Source organism: Pinus tabuliformis, chromosome 5_1 (assembly GCF_031772625.1).
Source record: "Pinus tabuliformis cultivar Carrire ecotype Pingquan chromosome 5_1, CPIR1, whole genome shotgun sequence".
Lineage (NCBI taxonomy): Eukaryota > Viridiplantae > Streptophyta > Pinopsida > Pinales > Pinaceae > Pinus > Pinus tabuliformis.
This window is the reverse complement of record NC_142305.1, coordinates 593,089,936-593,112,759: the sequence shown is the minus strand read 5'-3', so window position 1 is coordinate 593,112,759 and position 22,824 is coordinate 593,089,936. Positions and strand designations below refer to the sequence as shown.

Below are 22,824 nucleotides of genomic sequence, written 5' to 3'. Positions count from 1 at the left end.
ATAATGAATTTATGCAAGAAAGAACCAAACAATGCCATGAAAGTAAGAAATACCATTGGGAGCAATACAAATTCATCAAGTATCATTTGGTAAGAATCTTAATCAACCTCTATATGGTTCTGTTAAATTTTTGTTTTATGGTTTTAGCTTCTTGACATGTCTTGTGTGCAGTGGTCATAATTGGCTATTACATACCCTTTATGTACTTCATTCTTATGTGGTTTTACACCCTTAGCCTGTATTTGGCATTCACCACTTTACTTGTATGGGATACATTTTTAGTAAGCAATTGTATTTTGATGTTCTTGATCCTTTCTTCTAGGGGTATGGTCTCTTGCCTCTCTTTGGTTTTGGGCCACCTAGTTTATTAGACCTTGGAAATTTGAGGATTCTTAGCATTTTGGTGGTGTTGTGAGGTTTTTGGAGCAGCGAGGTTCCTTTTTATTTTATACAAGGTCATCATTGGAGGAAGTTTGGGTTTTTATTTTTAGTTGGCACCTCTATTTCCTTTTGTGTGATGTCTCCATGTGCTACAAAGAAGTTCACCCCCCATGGATTTCTAGACATGACCAACTTGTAAAGGAATGGTTGGCTTCTTTGACATGACTCTATCCTTATCCACTTTACTTCCATTTGAGGAGGGATATTAACATTTATCAATGCTTTAAACTTTAGCTGCTTTGCTTTATAACCTAGAGCAAAAATTTGAGTGTTCATTTCATAACATTTTCAACCCATGGATTTGTTTCTTTTTGCATTTTCCGTTGTGAGATATTTCTTTTTTAGTAAGCTTCCTTTAAATGGCTTATATACATACCCATCAAAATTACTACTTTTTACAATGACTTGGTCTAGTAATCCTTCGCTTAAGAGAAATTTTATACTCACTACTAACACTTCATTTACATTGACATTTCTATAATGGAAAAGAATGTCTAGATACCAACACGATAATAATGATCCATAACATTAACATATATGATTGCTTATAACCCATAGTTTGACCTTAAAAGGTGAAATGCCTTATCTAAAATATCTATTTTTATAGATTATTACCTTTCCCATTATCACATGTATGATTACCTTATAAATTCTCTTCAACTCGTAATTATTATTCATATAAAATATTAAAAATAATTATTATAATTATATTTCATTACTTTTATTCTTTACAAGATTAAATTTAAATATGTCAATTATTTTTTAATTAATCTTTACACTTTTTAATAAATCTAATCATTTTTTCAAATCTTATATCTTAGTTTCTCTTCCTTAATTATTTTTTCGTATTTTAATAAAAATTTCTTCATATATTATACGATATCCATCCACACTTACACTATCTCGTATTATTCATAAACCATGTTATTACAATCCCATATACTATTGTAATATAACGAACATACAATTATTTTTCTTATTTTAATAAACATTTCTTTAAATATTATATGATATTCATACACTATCCCATATTATTCATAAAACAAATATTTCTTTATATTATATGATATTCATACACTATTGGATGTTATTTCTTTATATTGTATACAACTTGAGTGAGCCTAATGGTTAAGAGCATGTGTTTCCTCTTAAGAGGTCATAGTTTCAAAACCAGAGGGGGTAGAGTATGTATGCCTTCGTAGACTTAACAATCAAATTGTTGCGCGGAGGTGGGTCCCTTGCCCCACAAACAACATACAATTACCACGACAACATAAAATTACTACTATTATCAACACAAAGGAGCAATTAACATTCCATAAAGAAGAAGAAATAAAGAAATTATTTTAACGTCCACGAGGCTAAAGATACCTTATGAGACATATTGCTTCTTCATCTGCCCCACAAACAAGGGGGTCTCTCATACACCAATTTGGTAATCCCCATATGCTATTATAATATAAACAAGATACCCTATGGGACAAATTGCTTCTTCATCTGCCCCACAAACAAAAGGGTCTCTCATACACAAATTTGGTAATCCCCATATGCTATTATAATATAACCAACATACAATTACCACGGCAACATAAAATTACCACTATTATACGCAATTAACCTTCCCTTAGAGAAGAAGAAAGAAAGAAATTATATCCAACCTACAATTACCAAGGCAACATAAAATTTCCACTATTATCAACACCAAAAAGCAATTAAACTTTCATAAAAAAAAGAATTCAGCGTATTCAACCTTTTTCATTTCAATTACTCTTTATGATTTCTACCCTCACTATCATACGATAACAAGTGACATCGTCCCTTTAAAATAACTACGACTCACCATAGTCTTACAACCCAAACCAACGAACCTGAATTATGATCGGTGGTTAATTTTCGTTATCTCATGCCAATAAAGAACTACGACTCACCATAGTCTTACAGCCCAAACAAACGAACCTAAATTATGATCGGTGGTTAATTTTCGTTATCTCTTGCTATTGGCATGCACCATTCCTACAGCAAGCATGATACATCATTCACTTTTCAGTTTAGTGCGACATTATTTTAACCACAGCTTGCATAACCTTATCATCAATAGAATTTGCATTCTCATTCAGTCATCATTTGAACTCTGTAGTGCCAATGGAGATTCCATCATCCACACAATCGTTTTCTCGACCGTTGCAATTGTTTGGTTCACTGTACCCTTCCCGCTCTCTGCCCAGCATCTCCAATTGCACCCGAAGGGAGCTCGTTTCCAGGGGACTCCGTGCATTTCGAGACTCTGAAAGTATTCACTCCCTAAATTCCGACAACGAGGGTGCTTCACAGTCGAATTCTTTTCACAGGTTGGTTTTCATATTTTGAACTTGCACAGGTTGTTTTACCTTCAATTTAGAGCATTGATTACAATAGAAGTGTTGATATCTGAATCGGATTCATGGGAAAAATGGTGCACATATTAATGCAACTTGATATATTGTGTGTGTTTATATTTATATTTATGTTTAAGTTTTAATGTGGGTTGAATTCTACGGGGTCTGTAGGACCGCTTCTTCTAATCAATTTTGAAAACATTCATTTCAAAAAAATCCTTAGACAATCATCATAATGGAAGCTCTCCTTACCTGCGAGGGCTATAAATTAAAGTCATGGACGAATGCATCTCCATACCATTAGCACAAATGGATATCGTGGACAAAAAGAGGATAGCCAATCACTTGAACCCCTACTGGATAATATAATGAATTAATTTTCATATATGTATTATTTATTTATTGCTATTTTTTAATTTTTTTTCTCTCCAGAAATCGAGGAGGCAAGCAGGGTCGATAGCTTGTAGGGGTCAGGCTAGAGTGAGGTAGTGCTATTGGCCAAGCCAAGAGGAAGGACCACATTTCGGCACGAAAATGCCATATCGCCGAAGGCACTTCTTAAAGAAAGGACAAAACCAAAACCATGGGAAGAATGCCTCGCATGAGAGTACACAAAAGGGGGCTTCAATGCCCCTCGATGCCGTCGCCTAAGGATGAGGAGGATGGCGTTGAGCTATCCCTCGAGGCAAGAATCGTAGTAGACCTGGAAAAGCCGGGGAGAATTGGTAGACTGCCACTTGTCACTAAGAAAACTAAACAGGTTTGCTAAACAAGTAAACTGAGTTTCAAACTGGTCCGAATTGGTAGACCTGCCACTTGTTACTAAAGAAAACTAAACAGACCTGCTAAACAAGTAAACTGAGTTTCAAACTTAGACTGGGTAGCTATATTGATTGACAAATCCTTTCAATGTGGATGTACACCATTCAGCCTAGCCCAATGGGTCTGGATAATACGTTCTTACTTGATTCATAGAGTTTTATTTATTTATTTATGACTGGGGTAGGGCATGGCTGTCCAATGAGTCAATACTGATATGGGTAGGACTTACGGTCTCTTCAGGTTACACGGAGGCAGAGTAACAATCTCTTACCATTCAACCTCCCGGATTTTGAGCGTTTTGTTGGATCATTCTGGGGAGGATGATATGTGGAGAGTATTTTGGATCATTGGATCTCTATGAGTGAAATGATAAATCATAAGCAAATAGACCACGATAATTAAAATTATGTTCGCTGCTGGTGTTGACAAAACACAGTAAAGACCATATTACATTGAGACGAAAACATATTTGCTACTCTACCTCTCAAGAAAATATTTGAATGAATTGTTTTTGTTTAATGTCTCCTTTAGTTCGCTAGACTTGTTATATTTGTGCATATGTGTGGGGACATCGACTTTATCTATCCACATCATATAACCTCAATTATATAGGTTAAATTTTATCATATATCCTTAGCCCAAGTTCTTTTGGTGTTGTTGCTAAGTTAGTGTAATCCCACCGTAAACCCATTATTGATGCCTCATGTCCTTCTAAAAAATTGCATTGACTGCCTAATGTTCTCTGAAAATACCCTTGAGACCATGAGCTATTGAAGAAATCCCTTACATTGCTCCAAAGATTTCCATATTACAAGCATAAAAAATTTGGATGAGCTATTGAAGAAATCCCTTAGAATGTTCCAAAGATTTTCATCTTATAAACGAGGCATCAAAAAATTGTTTAAGTAGGAAACAGAAAGCAAAGTTGTTAAGGTCTTCCACATTCCAGCTCTATGCTCCACACTCTACATTGTTGGTGATACAGAGATGTCATGCATGCGAACCCTTCCTCTATTCTTTCCCCGCACCTTTGCCCTTCTTCGCCCTATGCATCGCCTTCAGCATGTGGAAGAAGAAGGCTCTTTTATTCACTTCCTTTGTATCTTCGAATTTCGCATTTACTGCTGTACGTGAAGTGAGGAGGCCTGTCCACTCCACTTCTTCATTCATACCGCCTTCTACCTGCCCCCTCATCAGTGTTAAGGGGCTCGGATGTCCAGACGGATGCACCATAGGATGGCATGTGGTGTGGTTGGTAAAGAGAGTATGGTAAGAATAAAGTGACAATAAAATATACATTATGGCAAAATCTAATCATATGCGTGGATTTTTGGTGATTTTAGCTAGTGTTATGATCCTTCTAAGGACATGAAGATTTGGTTAAAACTTTGGATTTGCACTACTGGTAAGAAAAGCGTAACGAGAAAGAAGATGCCTAGGAAGAAGGGTGAACCCTTTGTTGGTGATACTGGCAGTTTGTTGGCTTCAGATGACATGGCTTCTCATTGGTCTGTTTCATTCAAATGGTGCTCAAAGCTACAAAAGGAAGAATAAATTGAGAATAAGGCGTGAGTATCAGTTTTACTGAATGTTGGATGTATGGCATAGGTCTCCAACTTCCAAGAAGTTGGAATTTGGTGTGCCAAGAGGTTTGACTCTAAGCATTGTTTGGCGACGTTAGACGAGAAAGGCCAAGCACTTATTTCATTTACACCATCTACGTTCAGGAGAATGTTCCAGTGTCTAGAGCAAATGAAGGTTTTTAAGATGTTCGAGGCCATCTCTTTTCTGGAATCACATTGTGGTGGCTTTGGTATATGAATAATTGGCTTTCTCAACCTAAGCCAGAGGTTTCAAAAGGATACTAGATTAATATTGCTAAGTTGGTAGACCTGTACAGGGAATTGGCATGGCTCTTTGCTCGATTGGTTGGGCAAGAATCTACATTGGTATGTTGTTTATGCCATTTACTATGCTTTGTATAAAAAGAAAAAATTTGAATGAGGGGAAGTCATCTCAAACGAGATTTCTTGCCAACTGTTTGAATTCAAAAGAACCAAGAGATTCTACAAGTCTTGATACTTGGTTTTTGCCTTGGTGTTTTGCAATGCCTTTGAAAAATTGATATGTCAGGGTGACATAAATCCTGAGATAGTGCAATTTTGGTACCTAGTCCTTTGGACGCACAAAGTCTTGGTGCCTAGTCCTTTGGACGCACAAAGTCTTGGTACCTAGTCCTTTGGACGCACAAAGTCTTGGTACCTAGTCCTTTGGACGCACGCCACGAAACATCGCTTGAGGTATTTCAACCTAGTCCTTTGGACGCACGCCACGAAACATCGCTTGAGGTATTTCAACCGACCGCACCGCATGGGGCACGGACGACCAGCTCCGCTGCTCCCTAGCATATTGCAGGGAGCGCGTTTGAATGGGATGCGACGCCCAGACAGACGTGCCCTCGACTGAGGCCTCGGGCGCAAATTGCGTTCAAAAACTCGATGATTCACGGGATTCTGCAATTCACACTAAGTATCGCATTTCGCTACGTTCTTCATCGTAACAAGAGCCGAGATATCGTTGCCGAGAGTCGTTTCCACGTATTACCGAAAAATCGGCCACAAAACTAAATAGGGGAACCCCCCACGACAAATGTAAGGCCAAGGGGCAAAAGGAGGAAAAACTCATGAGAGAAAGAGAAATAAAGGTGTCTAACCCCCTCACAGGGGGAGGCTCGAACAGAGGACAATCTCCCCCAGCCCCACGCCCTCGCAAAAAGGGGGGAAATGCGTGGAACAACGATCGAGAAGGACTAGGGTGGCCACCCCGGGAGCTCGCACTGCTTTTAGCCCTTCCCCGACACCAGCCCACAACAATTCCCCCTTTTCTCCGTAAAGCTAGGGACCGAAAGGAAGAAAAGGGTATAAAACAAGGTGAGAGAAATAGAGATCAAACGTGGCTACTGGCTCAAACAAAGCACAAGCCTCCCAAGCCCCGTGCCTTCGGCAAAAGGGGGGAATTGAAGGGGACGACGATCGAGAAGGACTAGGGTGGCCACCCCGGGAGCTCGCACTACGTTTCGTCCTTCCGGAACACCAATCCACAACAATCCCACCTTTTATCCGTAACGCTAGGGGCCACGAGGAAGAAGGGAAGAAAACAACAAGAGAGAAAGGGATATATCAACTGTGGCTACCGACTCACAAGGGAAGGCTTCAAATAGAGAACAAGCTTCCCCAACCCCGTGCCTTCACAAAAAGGGGGGAACTGCAGGGGACGACGATCGAGAAGGACTAGGGTGGCCACCCTGGGAACTCACACTGCTTTTCGTCCTTCCCGAACACCAATCCACAACAATCCAACCTTTTCCCTGTAAAGCTAAGGGCCGAAAGGAAGAAGGGAAGAAAACAACATGAAAGAAAGAGAGATATCAAACGCGTCTACCGGCTCACAGGGGGAGGCTCAAACAAAGAACAAGCTTCCCCACCCCCGTTTCTTCACAAAAGGGGGGGGGGGAACTGCCGGGGACGACGATCGAGAAGGACTAGGGTGGCCACCCTCGGAACTCGCACTGCTTTTCTTCCTTCCTGAACACCAATCCACAACAATCCCACCTTTTCTCCGTAAATCCAAGGGGCCAAAAGCAAGAAGGCTTAGAGAAGTGGTGATAGGGGAGAACTTGAATTCTCAACACAAGAAGCTAGGGTTTCACGTTAGGAAAATATGAGTATTTCTATTTAAGATGGATGCAGTTATGTTAGAATGTACAGTTTGAGGGGAAGTCTTATTACCTTCCCAAGTCTGTGTGTGATTGCTTCATAGTAGAAGCTTCTAGATAGTGTTCAGAGTGGCTTACAAATAAAGAATCTGTTTACAAAATATTGTGAAGGATGTATGGAAGTATTGAAAACAAGGATGTTGACAAGACACTCACACATAACTCTGGCCTACTAGTCAAATGAAGATCTGAATCTTCATGAGGATACTCATATCTTGATGAGTTTGAATGCAAGTACACAGTCAAAGGAAAAATGGAAAAGGGTTCTTCATGATAACCAAAAGTACATGGTCTCTGTGAAACAATGCCTCGAGGGTATGTTAAGAGGTAAATTGAGACATAGTACAAGAAGGGGGGTTGTTAATCTTTCTAAGCATGCAAAAGCTTCAACTCAAAAGAGTGTTATTGCTTCATTTGAAAGTGTAAGTAGAAAAATATGAAATTAGACTTATAGAGAAGGTGAAGATCCTAATAAATCCAAAAGAAGTATAAAGCATGCAATTCCTACACCCCCAAAAATGAAAAGATTAGTAAGTGATGAGGAATCATCATCTAGGGGACACACTGAAGAGAAAATTGATCATATTTGTGACAGAGAAATTTTTGATGATTCAAACAAATTCCCTGCATGGCCAATTGCCCATTTTGAAAATATTGGAAACAAAACTATATGGTAGGAGTTTCTTGTTTTTGTTACTTTGCATTATAAAAGTTATGAAAAGAAGGTCAATAGGGGCTTCGCATGGCTAAGGTAAAGATCAAATGAACAGAAACTCTTGGAAGACCATGATGCTACCTTTGATACTAAAAGTTTCAGGACCTTTGGTTCTAGTAAAAATGCATGAGGCCACAAGGAAGATGTTAGAACATACTGCTGATGAGCAAGAGGAAGAACTTGAAAGGTTAAAGAAGATAATTTTTGAGATGGAAATTGTGTTGGACCTCGATCCCTTGTTCGCACAACCTCTTAATGTTAAATCACCCGAGGATATTCAATAAGATTCTCCAAAAGGTTTACTAAAGCAACGACAATCCAAGAATTATTATCAGGAGTTAGTTAGGAAAATTGTGGAAAGCATTGTAGAAGATGGAATGGTTTTATTTTGACTGGTGGTAAATAGCTAATAAAACTTCTACTCTTTCTAGTAAGATTCTTGCTCTTAAAGAATGTTTCAATACTAACTTCCAAAAGATACTGGTTTTAATAAGATTTTTGTAGAAACATTTATTAGGAAATTGAAGACCATGAATGATTATAAAAAACATACAGAAATTTTTTCCTCTAACAACATACTAATGGAAATAAGAAGAGGTTGGTATGGTAGGATGGATATTTTTCAGCAAATAATTGAAACTTGAGATGATATTGAACATATCAGATCTCAGGTCTTTTTCAAAGCAATTGCTATTATGAAAAGTTTGGAAGAACTAGCTCTCATTTAAGATAATAGGATATGTACTTAACAGGAATTCAAAGCCAAGCTGAGTTTAGCCAAAGTTGCATTAAGTGCAGAATTTGATAGTCTTATGCGTTTCTTTGAGGTGGAAATTGAAAAAGTGCTGACAGATTTTGTGATTGACAATGTAAAGCACATCTCAACAAGTAAAGACCAAATTGACAGCCTTTGAGGATGAAATATTTTCGTTGAAGGCAAAAGAGGAAATGATGGCAGGTCCCCTTCGTGAATAATTGAAGAATGGGTTAACCACGTTCACTGCTAAAGTTACATAATTTTGGAAATTAGTTGAGGCAGTTAGGGTATTCCTACGTACTTACAGTTCACTTGGAGATTGTATATGAAGGTTTCTTCAACAGAAAAATAGTTTAGATCCTAGGTATTTTCCCCTGCAATTTGGTCAATAAAGTTTTTGAGTCTTTTCTTTTCATGCTGTTAGAAAATCAGAAAGGCAGAAAGATTTTCTTATACTTGATAATTACTTGTGTTGTTCTTGATTTCTTATTAGGTTTCATTATATCTACTTTCTTTTAGTTCATCAAGCCATTACCAAGCAATAGCACATAAATCGATGGACAGCATATATAGGCACACAGCCAGGGCAAAACCTCTCTCTAGGGGAAAACCTAGTCAATAATTCTTCCTTCAATAGTTTTCCTGAGATATTCCAAGGCTCTAGACCTTGACACAAACTTTCCTCCACACCAAGTCAAACCTCTACTTCCTTTGCAGATAATCCTACTTGACCTGGCAGCAGTAGCAGCAGTAACAACACTTTCTTGGACCTAGCAACTTCGACTTTGCTTTGGAGGCTTCGATCTTCACTGAAAGACTTCGATCTTCACTTAGAAACTTCGATCTTGGCCCAATACAACTCCCTGAGGCAGCAACACCCAACAATAGCAAATTTCGACCTATAGCAGCAACAACATGCAACAACTGGCTACGACATCTAGGGCACGAGAGAGAGAGAGAGATGCACCAAAACTTCGATTTTCCTTCCTTCCTTCCTTCTCCTAGACCTAACTCACACCCCTTTTGCCTTCTTCTTCTATTTTGTGCTTTTTCCCAGCTTCAAAGAGATATCGAACTTGTTTGAGTTGATGTCCTCCAAATGGAATTCGAACTGCTTCATTTATAGCCTTTAGGTGAGGTCAAATAACCCTCCTTGAGGCTGACTTGATCATCTGAAGGCCGACTTGGTGTAGAGGTAACATTATTCATTTTTGACTCAATACTAAACCTTTTTACATGATTCAAAAGCCTAAGAAGGGTCTCTTTAAATGGGCAATGACTCTATTAACTCAGAATAAATCCTAGAAGTCCTCAATGGGGACTTTGACCTAAAACATGATGACCCAAGCATGAAACCCATGCTTTAATAAGTCATAATAATAATAAAATTTCTTTTCTTTATTCTTTTGACAAGTACATTACATGATGACTCAAATGCATAAATGAACACCAAACCTAGTTACATTTTCCAACACTCTCTCTTAATTAGGGAGGTATTCATTATATACAAGTACAAGGAAGATCTCAACTATATGAACCATGAAGAATTTTAGGCACCGCAATGCCATGGACTAGATTCCTGACCAGGGCAATCTATCCATTGGTCTCTCAACAGTTTAGGCACCACAATGCCACAGACCAGATTCCTGACCAGGGCAACCTATCCAAGTGGGAATAAGGTGGACTCAAGCTTTCAGCCTCTCTAGGTATCATTAGGCTTACTTGCTAACCACCAACCCAGGGACCTAGGTGCGTATCCACAGTCAGAGCTCTACGACCCCCTCCCTTCTTTGGGACCTAAACATCAACACAAAGTGCTGGCTAGATGTCCTCCCAAGCAATGCTTCACTCACAAAGCCTCAACACTCCTTGATCCAGCAGATTAATAACAACAAATCTCTCCCGAACAAATTGATCGGTAACCAACATGCTATCAAAATCTTCGAGAGACTTACCTGTACAAACACAACCCCAATCAATAATATACTTTCACATGTACATAATCAAATACAAACCTTTGGGGTCTTGATGTTGCTTTTCAACACAGTAGGGCTACCAACTGAATCTTTGACAGAAGATTCCTCAATCATACACTTTCCTTCACATGCAACAACATATCCTTCAAAATGCATTCTCCAATCAAAACTATGATATGCCCTTCCTCTCAACCAAGAAGCTTTCCTCTATCTAGGCTCCCTCTTAATCTCAGGGAGATCTCTTTTATCCAGGCTCCCTCTTAACCCAGGGAGATCAACTCCTCCTTTTTTGTTGATTTGTGGTAGCATCGGATGTGCTCTAACCATGAAATTTGGTGGAGAGATTGGGGCACATGAGATCTCCAATACCCAGAAAGGGTTTGGGCAGATTCTAAACATTTTAGGAGATATTAAAATAATTAATATTTTTAATGGAGTCCCTAAGTGTAAACTTAGGGAAATTAAAATATTAATGTGGATTAATATAAAACTGTGTTAGAATGGTCCAAAATACATGGATCAAGCCAAATCTAATCTTAGTTGTTGATTAGGGACTTAATCTCGGCCGTTGATATGTCAACGAGAAAAGTATAAGAGGAGGCTTGAGGGTCACTTGGAGAGCACACCAGATGATCAGTCATTCTATTCTCTAGAGCAGGGTTTGCTAAGAGAGATAGAATCAGTGATCGGAGTTGCAGCTGAGGGGCATTGAGTACAGAGATAGCGCCGAGAGATCAACGCAGGAGCCAGAGAGAGTGATGCAGTAGCAGCTAGGGCTCATGTAGGGCCACGCAAAGGTAGCCAGGAGTTGCGCAGTGCTTCAGAGAGGCTAGCATCACTGACGTAGAGGGCCAGAACACTGACGCAGGGCCTCCTGAGGCTGACACAGACCCATTCAGGGTGATGCAAGGCCAGCGCTGGGGAGAGAGAGGTCGACGCAGTCCAGAAAGGCTGATGCTGGGGTTTCTGGGGTAGATTGGATCTGAGGAGTTGCCGGAGGGTTTATTCGGGGTTTCAGCCGGGACATTTGCCTCAGATTGAGAGGTACTACTGCCAAGGGCATTCTCTGTTGGGTAAGCCGGTTTTGGCACCAAGATTGTACTCTGAAATTTCTTAATAAGAAAATCCTCAGATAGCTGCACTAGTTTTCCTGCATTGGGTTTTTTCGGGGACATTGGTCCAAAAATAACGGTTTCATTTTGTGTGCTTGCTTTTGTTTCCTTCAGTTGATGATCTGTAATATGTTGAGCATGCACTAGTGTTTATTTTCAGTATTTACATTGTAAATAACTTGTTAAGTAACAGAACAAGTAGGTAGGAATAAATCAGTAAAGTGCATGGAGGGTTTCTAATTGGTAGACTTAGAAACTTCAACATGGTATCACAGCGTGGTTGCAGATCATAGGAGAATTGAGGACATCAACCGGACGGAGCAATAGCAGCAGAAAACAGCTGTCCCGAGTGACAAACGCTATTCCTAGCAGAGCAACAAGAAAGGAAGGGTGACGTAGTGCCTGCATCATCAAGGGTGAGCCAAGAAGAGGCAGCGCAGAGGCCAAGGGAGGCAAAGGGAGGCTCACGCAAAGCCACGCAGAGGGCCAGAGGGCTGTGACGCAGTTGGCTGAGGAGGCCGAGTTGTTGGTGCCGGGATTGCGCAGAGCCTAGGAGCTCTCACCTTCAGGTTGCTGGGGTTTAGGAGGCTGTGGGAAAGTTGCAGAGTGGAGCTGGTGAGGTACTGTAGACAGAACAATACCTGGGAGGGCAAGGCCAAGGAGGAGGGAGTTGCTACTGAGGGTTTCTAGTCGAGAAATCCGGATCAGTGGTGTGGTTGCACATACGATCAGAATAGGGGGCATCTCGATATCGACAAAAGGATTTCCAGGAGGGAAATCGGGACTCAGAGGGAGTCACATCGAGAACTTCCAAGAGGGAAATTGGGACTCAGAGGGAGTCACATCGAGAACTTCCAGGAGGGAAATCGAGACTCAGAGGGAGTCACATCGAGAACTTCCAGGAGGGAAGTAGAAGAGCATCATGGCACTACACGGAGTAAGAGACCAGGACAGACTAGATGGAGCATCAAACTTCGCAGTCTGGAAGGCCAGAATCTTATCCGTACTTGACAGAAATCGTGTCAAGCACTTCGCCTTGAGGACGATAGCTATCCCAGTCGACCCAACTGAGAACGACAAGTACGAGGAGGCAATGGCAAGGGCCAAGAGCATCATCCTTGACGGGGTCAAGGACCATGTAGTACCACACATTGTCGAGAAGGAAACGACAAATGAGATGTGGGAGGCCCTAAAGAAATTGTACCAGCATACTTCTGTGCAGAGAAGGATGTTACTAGAAAATCAGATGAGGTCGTATCAGATGAAGAAGGGAGAACTGATTGACACCTTCCTCGGAGGACTGAATGAGATCCGAGATCAGTTGACTTCCATAGAAGCCACGCCGGATCAGGAATTGATGGTGAGGATAGCCCTGAATGCAGTCTCAGAAGACTGGGAGGTATTTGTCCAGAGTATACTGGGCAGAGGGACACTTCCACCTTGGGATGAGATGTGGGTAGGTCTTTGCCAAGAAGAGATCAAACGACAGACAAAGGCGGGAAGCAGCAGTAAGGGGATCAAAGTCAAAAAGGAAGAGGAGGAAGATGTTGCCCTAGCATCTGAGGGAAAGCAAGAAAAGCGGAAGAAGAAGGATCTCTCCAAGATCAAGTGCTTCCACTGTGGGGAGCTGGGTCATTATGCGACCTAGTGTCCAAGGAAGAAGAGTAAGGGAGAGTCTTCCGAGACTAAGGCAACGCCAGCAAGGGCAGAGAAGGAAGTGGAGACAGACGATCACTGTGCCATGAGTGCACACGCACCACTTGAGCGGAAGTGGGGAGACATCGAGCTGTAGTCAAGTGGACTATAGGCGGTGGGGGTAGGATCCTCGAGGTACCCAACCTCTTGGATTAGACATTGCTACGGGAGCCCCGATGAGGAGTAGCAACATTGGCTGATGTGGGTAGAGACGGATGCGGATGAAGAGGCAGAGAGAGCTATAGTGCAGGATTCCCGGGACAATGCGAGGCTAGCAGGCTGCAATAGTGTGAGAGACACAGGAGTGTTGCACCAGTGCAGTATGGCACAGAGAGGTGTGCAACGGTGCGAGATGCAGGTAGTTGTTGCAACAGCGCAGAGGTCAGAGAGGGAGCACTTGTCAGCGGCAAAGGGAGCTTCAGCATTAGCGGGTGTCTCTAGCCCAACAGAGAGGTCAGGGTTGGGAGATTAGTTACTTACTTCTTAGTATTTGAGTTGTAGTGCAGCAGTGGGCAACACGATGCAACATGATGAGAGGAGATGCAGTGCAGATGCAGCAGTGGCAGTGGGAGAGCCATGGGCAGCAACACGGATGCAGAGGGAGCTGTCGTACAGATGCAACAGTGGCAATGGCAGAACCATGGACAGCAGTAAAGGATACAACGATGCAGAGGATGGTGGTCAGTAGGCCTAGCATCAGCACAGGGACCGATGCCGGATGATCAGAGTAATACTCATTGAGGAGTATTGCTAGAGCATAGTCCTTGCTAAGAGGGAGTGTTGATTTGTGGTAAATCGGATGTGCTCTAACCACGCAAATTTGGTGGAGAGGTTGGGGCACATGAGATCTCCAATACCCAGAAAGGGTTTGGGCAGATTCTAAACAGTTTAGGAGATATTAAAGTAATTAATATTTTTAATGGAGTCCCTAAGTGTAAACTTAGGGAAATTAAAATATTAATGTGGATTAATATAAAATTGTGTTAGAATGGTCCAAAAGACATGGATTAAGCCAGATCTAATCTTAGCTATTGATTAGGGACTTAATCTCGGTCGTTGATATGAAAACGAGAAAAGTATAAGAGGAGTTTTGAGGGTCACTTGGAGAGCACACCAGATGATCAGTCATTCTATTCTCTAGAGCGGGGTTTGCTAAGAGAGATAGAATCAGTGATCAGAGTTGCAGCTGAGGGACATTGAGTACAGAGAGGCAGAGATAGTGCCGGAAGATCAGCGCAGGAGCTAGAGAGAGTGACATAGTAGCAGCCAGGGCTCATGCAGGGCCACACAAAGGCAACCAGGAGCTGCGCAGTGCTTCAGAGAGGCCAGCGTTGCTAACGCAGAGGGCCAGAAGGCTAATGCAGGGCCTCCTGAGGTTGACGCAGACCCGTTTAGGGTGATGCAGGGCCAACACTGGGGAGGGAGAGGTTGACGCAGTCTAGAAAGGCTGATGCTGGGGTTTCTGGGGCAGATTGGAGCTGAGGAGTTGTCGGAGGGTTTATCCGGGGTTTCAGCTGGGACATTTGTCTCAGACTGAGAGGTACTATTGCCAAGGGAATTCTCTGTTGGGTAAGCCGGTTTTGGCACCCAGATTGTACTCTGAAATTTCTTAAAAAGAAAACCCTTAGCTAGCTGCACTTGTTTTCCCGCATTGGGCTTTTCTGGGGACATTGGTCCAAAAATAACGGTGTCATTTTGTGTGCTTGTTTTTGTTTCCTTCAGTTGATGATCTATAATATGTTGAGCATGCACTAGTGTTTATTTTCAGTATTTACATTGTAAATAACTTGTTAAGTAATAGAACAAGTAGGTAGGAATAAATCAGTAAAGTGCATGGAGGGTTTGTAACTGGTAGACTTAGAAACTTCAACATTTTTTACATCGGAGAATCTTTCGTGGCTTCCATCCTTCTCATCAGAGTTATCATTACCATTCACATCATACTTATCACATCAACTTTTCTTTCGATCATCTTTACCATCTTGAAGATTGTGTACCTGCACAACTTAGATAGCAAGTACAACCAAATCTATAAAAGCATGAAGTTAGCCATATCAGAATCACGGAAGCATTTCAACTTTATATATATTAGATACCCAAACAAGAGACACATACTCTTCAACATCTTGCTAGGGACTTTGTTATAAACCCTTGGGTACTTTATCAAGGCTTATAATGACTTTCATTACATCTAGGGTTTCAATGTTTCTTCCAATGGTATGACATACCCTGCTACAACATATAGCAAACCCTAGAAACAATTCAAACAAATATAGATCTACAAAGTATCTAACAATTTTCAAAATTCATATGTTAGACTTACTACTAGGATTTCATACAAACCTTAGATTTCATATATAACCAATCACAACTTAATCAACAATATGACTAGCATCCACTAGGGTTTGATGCAAACCCTAGATTTCCATTAACAAATTCTCAACAATCACCATATAGATTCATAGATTGTCATATCACACATATTAGAGAACTACTACAAGGATTTAGCTGCAAAAACCCTGGATTTCCTAAACAACATTATCCTAGAATATCAAACTCAGATAAGGGCTTACATTAAACCCTAAGACTTACGATCAATAATAATTAGGTCAACACACATATCTAGGAATTCATCATCAATCATAAGCATAACATATGTCAGGCAACATATTAGACATATACCGACCTAGACCAAACTAGGGTTTCAACCACATGGACACATATATAAACCTAGGGCTTCATTCCTAAGATCTTACATTACATATCAAAGGTTTTTCTTATAGGCCCAACCAAACTTTAAAGGTCTAGGGTTTCATAACATAACAAAGCAAACTCTACTATACCAAAACTTCAAAGATTTGGGATTTCAAACATCATTTCAACCCTAACAAGTTAGGGTTGAAATGATCATATCAAAACCCCAAACATTACATCATCAAAAAAAACTTCAAATAGCATTTCCCAATAACCTTAAGCAGTTTTAGGGTTTCAAACATTAACATTATCATACCCTTAGGTTAGGGTTTTCCAGAGAACCTATCTAGGGTTCTATAAAGTCAATTAAGAATATGAGGAGGGTAGATTTATCAAGTGATGAATCTCCTAAAACAAGAATCATTATGATTCAATACAGCTAGACATAACGATGTTAGTAATATATTATCAAATGAATAAACATTTATTATAAAGAAATCAATGTTTTGTAGTTTAAGGCATACCTTTGTTTCTTGACAAACCTTGTCTTGGGAGGCCCTCTTCTATACTCCTTGAGGATATAGCAAATGTTTTTCCTAATCAAGACAATAGAGGGAGAATGGTGATTAGTATTTAATATAAACAAAACTTAAATAAGTACATGAAACCAGAAATTGAAAAGAAATGAGATACTTATCTTTGGGAGATGTTGGGGGCTCCCTCCAAAGCTTGAGGGATACCTATAAACTTATAAAAACAAAAGAAAAATGTCTTTTTCCAAAAACATGTTAAAACCTATAAATTCTAAACATAAAAAATACAAAATAGAATATCTAAGACTAGAAGCAAAGGACTTAGTAGTGTAAGTCCCTTATATCAGATTCTTCGGGTTTGGCTTTCTTTAGGTCTTCTTCTTCAGCAACATTGGCTTGATCTCTTTCTCTCTTCTTATTTCTTGGATTGTCGGGACAGTCACTCCTATAGTGACCCTTCTTATGACATTGATAGCATTCTACTTTGGACATGTCTACCTTCCTCTTCTGTCCTTTCGATTTCTTGAAGTTTCCTTTGTGATGAGCAGTGTAGGCATTTGAAACTCCTTTAGGATTGACAACTAATGAGATCCTTAATTCTTCTTGACTGCAAGCAGTCCATAGTTCTTCAAAAGTGGGAGCTTCCTTCCAACTGTTAAGTCCTGCAGCAAATGCACCCCAAGTAGGTGGCAATCCTAATATAGTAGTGATCACAAGTTCTTTGTCTGGAACAATTTCATCAATGGCCAAAATATCATCTCTGATTCTTGCTATCTTCACAAAGAAGGAGGCCACTATGTCTTCTTTAGTCATCTTTGTGGTCCTTAGTTCATTCTTCAGGCTTGCTACTTGACCAATGTTCTTAATAGTGAATAACTTTGACAAAGCCTCATACATTTCTTGAGCATGGTTAATGTTGGCTATGAATGGGACAAGGTTGTCCTTTATTCCTTCTACCATTAGATTCATGGCCACTAATTCCAATTCTCTGAACTTCACTTTATCAGCATCACTAGAGTCTTCTGTAGGCTTCTTTACTTTTCCTTTTACCAAGTCTAGTACCTTGTTCTTTTCAAGAATAAGGTCAATCCTTTTCTTCCAAGACCTGTAGTTTGAGGCTCCTTCAAGTTTGTTCTCTCCCTTGATTGTGTTAGACATTTTCCTTGAATATAGTAGACTTCTTCCTTGAAATAATCCTTTTGAATGATTCCTTGATCAAGTGCTTGAGACTTCCTTTTGCTTCTTTCTTCACCAAAGCTCTAATACCATGTTAGAAAATCAGAAAGGCAGAAATATTTTCTTATACTTGATAATTACTTGTGATGTTCTTGATTTCTTATTAGGTTTCTTTATATCTTCTTTCTTTTAGTTCATCAAGCAATTACCAAAGCAATAGCACATAAATCAATGGACACCAAATATAGGCACACAACCAGGGCAAAACCCCTCTCTAGGGGAAAACCCAATCAGTAATTCTTCCTTCAATAGTTTTCTTGAGATATTCCAAGACTCTAGACCTTGACACAAACTTTCCTCCACACCAAGTCAGCCTTCTTCTTCCTTTGCAGATGATCCTACTTGACTTGGTAGCAACAACAATAGTAGCAACACTTTCTTGGACCCAACAACTTCGACCTTGCTTTGGAGACTTCGATCTTCACTGAAAGACTTCGATCTTCACTTAGAAACTTCGATCTTGGCCCAATACAACTTCTTGAGGCAGCAACATCCAACAACAACAACTTCGACCTATAGCAACAACAACATGCAACAACTGGCTACGACATCAACAAGAGAACTTCGATTTTCCAATCTAGGGCAAGAGAGAGAGAGAGAGAGAGAGAGAGAGAGATGCACCAAAACTTCGATTTTCCTTCCTTCCTTCTCCTAGACCAAACTCACATTCCTTTTGCCTTCTTCCTCTATTTTGCACTTTTTCCCAACTTCAAAGAGATATCGAACTTGCTTGAGTTGATGTCCTCCAAATGGAATTTGAACTGCTTCATTTATAGCCTTTAGGTGGGGTCAAATAGCCCTCCTTGAGGCCGATTTCATCATCTTAAGGCCGACTTGGTGTGGAGGTAACATTATTCATTTTTGACTCAATACTAAACCTTTTTACATGATTCAAAAGCTCAAGATGGGTCTCTTTAAATGTACAATGACTCTATTAACTCATAATAAATCCTAGAAGTCCTCAATGGGGACTTTGATCTACAAACATGATGACCCAAGCATGAAACCCATGCTTTAATAAGTCATAATAATAATAGTAAAAATTCTTTTCTTTATTCTTTTGACAAGTACATTACATGATGACTCAAATACTCTAATGAAAACCAAACCTAGTTACATTTTCCAACACATGCTTCATCAGATCCCCGTCTTAAGTCCATTTGCTTTCATCTCTTTGAAGAATTAAGAGGGTAGAACTTCCAATTGTTTTCCCCCTTTTCCTCCAGGTTTTCTATATTATTGGTCTGTGGGAGCGCCATCCTTGCATTCAAAGGTGAATGCTTTTATTTTTGTTTATTTATTTCATTGATATTTTTGTAATGCCTCAATGCAACATCTGTTTCAGACTTTTAAAAGTCTCAATTTTTGGATCTTTATTGTTATTAATTTCTGTAAGAAGTCCCTCAGAAAGCTGTTAAAGAATACATTGCTTAAAGATTTTATGATTTCTGTCTTTAAACTTTGTGAAGTAGAGATCTCTAGTGTGCATTCTTTCAGTCTGATTTGATATGAAGGCCAAGTCTTTAAAAGCTTTTTGAAAGACCCGTCTCCTTTTTTTGTGTCCTTTTCTTCTGTGAAAGGCTTTAAAATGTTCTCTTGCTTAATCATTTAGAGGTATGGATATATTAGGATAAACATTTATATTTTGTAAACAGGTTCTGTCTTTCCTTTGTTTTCTGTGAGTTTGGTGCTGCGTGGTCCTTTCTCAAGCAGCAATGTGTGCTTGAAAAATTAAGTTTTCATATAAAGAAATTTGGTGATTATTGCTGGAGCTTAAAGATGTATGGAAGTTTATTATTGATACTCTTTCATGCACATTTATTCTCAAAGATATTTTTTATTTACTGAAGAACATTCTTTAAAGACTAAAGAGGAAAACCACCACTATAAAAGTGAAGGAGAATGCTACCTGCTCCCTACAGGGGTTTGTCTCAATGTTGACCAATTTTTATCTGCTCAGGGAAAAGACTTCAAGTTTATAAGATTATTTGTTTGTGTAGAAATTTTGAGAATCAGGCTATTAATGCACATTGTGAAATTTCATCTCAATCTTGAGGTTTATCATATCTTTCTTGTGAAATTTCAGCCTTAGAGCTGAATCTGAAATATTAAATTACAGCAGCTAATATTTCACTTCTATCTAACCCCATCCAGCAGGGAGCCCAAGAAAATGAATACTGATCAAGTGTACTTCAATGCCAACAAGTTACAGCAGTAAGGGCTCACACTTCACCATATAACATATCTGAAATGCATCTGCCTTTTTATCTTCTAGATATGTGTTAAAGCACTTAACCAATTCAGCTCTATGTTATGTCAACTTAGCATGAATAACCAGGGCTGAAATCTATTCAATCATGAAGATAACACAAGTTAAAAATCAAATCTTCAAGCACACAAAATTTGGACTGTTGAAAACTTCATATATATATATATATGAAGTACAAGTACATAACACAATTTCATCTCAAAGTTGGTACAACTTGAGTTCTCCAAACGCTAGCTAGGAAAACCATAGGAAAACCCTAGCTACCGACTCCACCTAGCTAGGAATCACGCCAATCCAAGGTTGGTCACTCCACCAAAGATCCTCAAGAACTTAGCATAAAAATTTGCTAGTTCTTCTTGGCACATACTTCAAGCTTGTATTGCACAAGCTTTCCAGACTAGTGCTCTTGTCTACCTTAGTATTTATAAACCTAACCATGTTGCATCACACAAGTACATGGTGAGACAACTCTAGTGCTAGTCTCGACTCTCCAAGTTTCCATGTCTATTCTAGGGTTTGAGTCCTTAAACCCTAGGTTTTCAACTCTTGCATTAGTGCAAGCACCAAGAACTCCATGGAACATGAAGAGTACCATAACTGAGTCTTCTTTCAAACAAGGCATCGCACCAAGCTTGAGACTTATCAAGTTAGGTCCTACATGATCTTTCCCTAGCCTCCATGCATTACACAAAATCGAGGCTACAAAATCATTTAAGGTGTTAGTTCTTCCCTTCATGTCTTCTGCAAGTATAGAAACCCTAGCGCTATGACAAGAGCCACTAGTCAAAGCATCATTGCCTCCAATGTCTTGTTATTCTCTAGGGTTTACTTGCATGGCTGAAATCCTAGCTTCTCACAAAAGCAAACCCTGACATCTCACAAGAGCAATCTCTCCAAGAACATTTGAGATGTCACTCTCTCTTCTTGTCTTCACCTAGAGTTTCCTCATAAACCCTAGCATCTTGTTCCCTAAAAGACATCTCCAAGAAAATGCAAAGATAGAATAGAGTACAGTTATAATAATTACAACAATTCTTTCCTCCCTATATATATGGAGTAGGTGAAGAAGGCTAACATAAAACAAGCACTTTTATCCATACAAGTAACCAACAAGGCAATCTGACATGGTGCTGTCTACATTACAAGAATATATAGGTGTCACACAAGGTTTTATTTAATCCCCAAGATCAAATGCCCTTCATGCATGGTGCTCGTTGGGTTTAATGTTGCTCCTTCATGATGGTGCACTTTGCAACAAATTGTAAGTCCAGTGCTCATTATTCCACTGATCCTCCTCTTCTATGTGCCACATGTGCTCCTATTGCCAATGCTCCTCAACATGTGTACCATTATGGTTAATAAACTCCAACGCTCCTTAGCATGTGTCCTTGTCCACAACCAACCTCCATGAAGTATGCTCCTCAATCGATGCATCTTCAAGTCAAATGTCCAACCTCCAAGGTATATTTTACATGGTCCCAACCTCCTAGTATGGCTAAGTGCCCTCCTCCAAGTGCCTATTGTTCCTCCTACTAGGTAGGTACCCCTCCTAAATGAGCAATTGCTTCTCCATTCCATTCACCCAATGGGTTGTGTTGTCATTCAAAACTGTTTGGTCCCAAGGTAATTGAAAACAGTACACTATCACCATGTATTCTTTCCCTGCACATGGGTTAGTTTTTGCTAACGATCATTAGATGACTTTAAGAGTTAAACTACAATGCAACAAACAATTAGTTATACTCAAATCAAACCTACAACTTTCTGACCTAACATATTTGTGCATAATGATGCATTTTTTTTTTTCAATCCAAGAAGAAAATCATTATATTTGATATTTCTAGAAAGAAATCAAACTATACATGTCCAAGTCTGATGGTTTCTTTTTCAAAATCTAAAACTGTCTATGACCTAGCTATGCATCTACGTGTTACAGTCTTCCGAAAATTAGTTGTCTTTTTAAGAGACCAGCCCAGCTTATTATATCATTACTACATAATATTCCTGTAAGGGCAGTGGGCACTAGGGCTGTGGGGCATTAACCCTTCAAAACCTCTTTCCAGGAAAGACTGCATCCACAAAGAGTCAGAACTAGTAATGAGAGGCTCAGACATAAGTTCATCCCTCTGAATTTTTGTGTAGCCAGAGTACTGCATGCAAAGGGAGAACAGCCTTTGAGGGTATGTCTGTTTTGGAATTGATTTCCCTGTATATATGTGAGAAATAGATGACATCAGAGTGATTTTTTACCTCCACATTTCTATGCGTAATAGGTCCTAGAGCTAGATTTGTATGTTGACACTTGCCATTTGTCTGGTCCATAAGCAAATTTGAGTCACTCATCAATTGCAAATTCCTTATGCTTTTATCTACAACTGTTTTTAGCAGTATCCATAATGCAAATAATTCTGCTCTATTATTTGT

At 39.7% G+C, this 22,824-nt stretch overlaps 1 protein-coding gene and 1 non-coding gene across 4 annotated transcripts in view; one reads left to right on the top strand and one right to left on the bottom strand.

Annotated features, from left to right (window-relative positions):
- The first annotated feature begins 2,402 nt into the window (after window positions 1-2,402).
- Window positions 2,403-22,824, top strand: part of DEG8 (Trypsin family protein with PDZ domain-containing protein) — a 399,215-nt gene continuing 378,793 nt past the window's right edge. The window contains exons 1-2 of one of the 3 annotated variants that reach the window (XM_089432509.1): window positions 2,403-2,789; window positions 20,289-20,345. In XM_089432509.1, the coding sequence (XP_089288635.1) occupies window positions 2,584-2,789; window positions 20,289-20,345 (263 nt within the window). In that variant the 5' untranslated portion in view covers window positions 2,403-2,583. Of the gene's footprint in view, window positions 2,790-20,285; window positions 20,346-22,824 lie in introns of all 3 variants that reach the window. The other 2 variants (XM_089432508.1, XM_089432510.1) reach the window with 2 other exon arrangements.
- On the bottom strand, window positions 6,075-6,227 carry LOC149166262 (5.8S ribosomal RNA). Its single transcript, XR_016261035.1, has one exon. It is a non-coding gene; the product is annotated as a 5.8S ribosomal RNA (ribosomal RNA).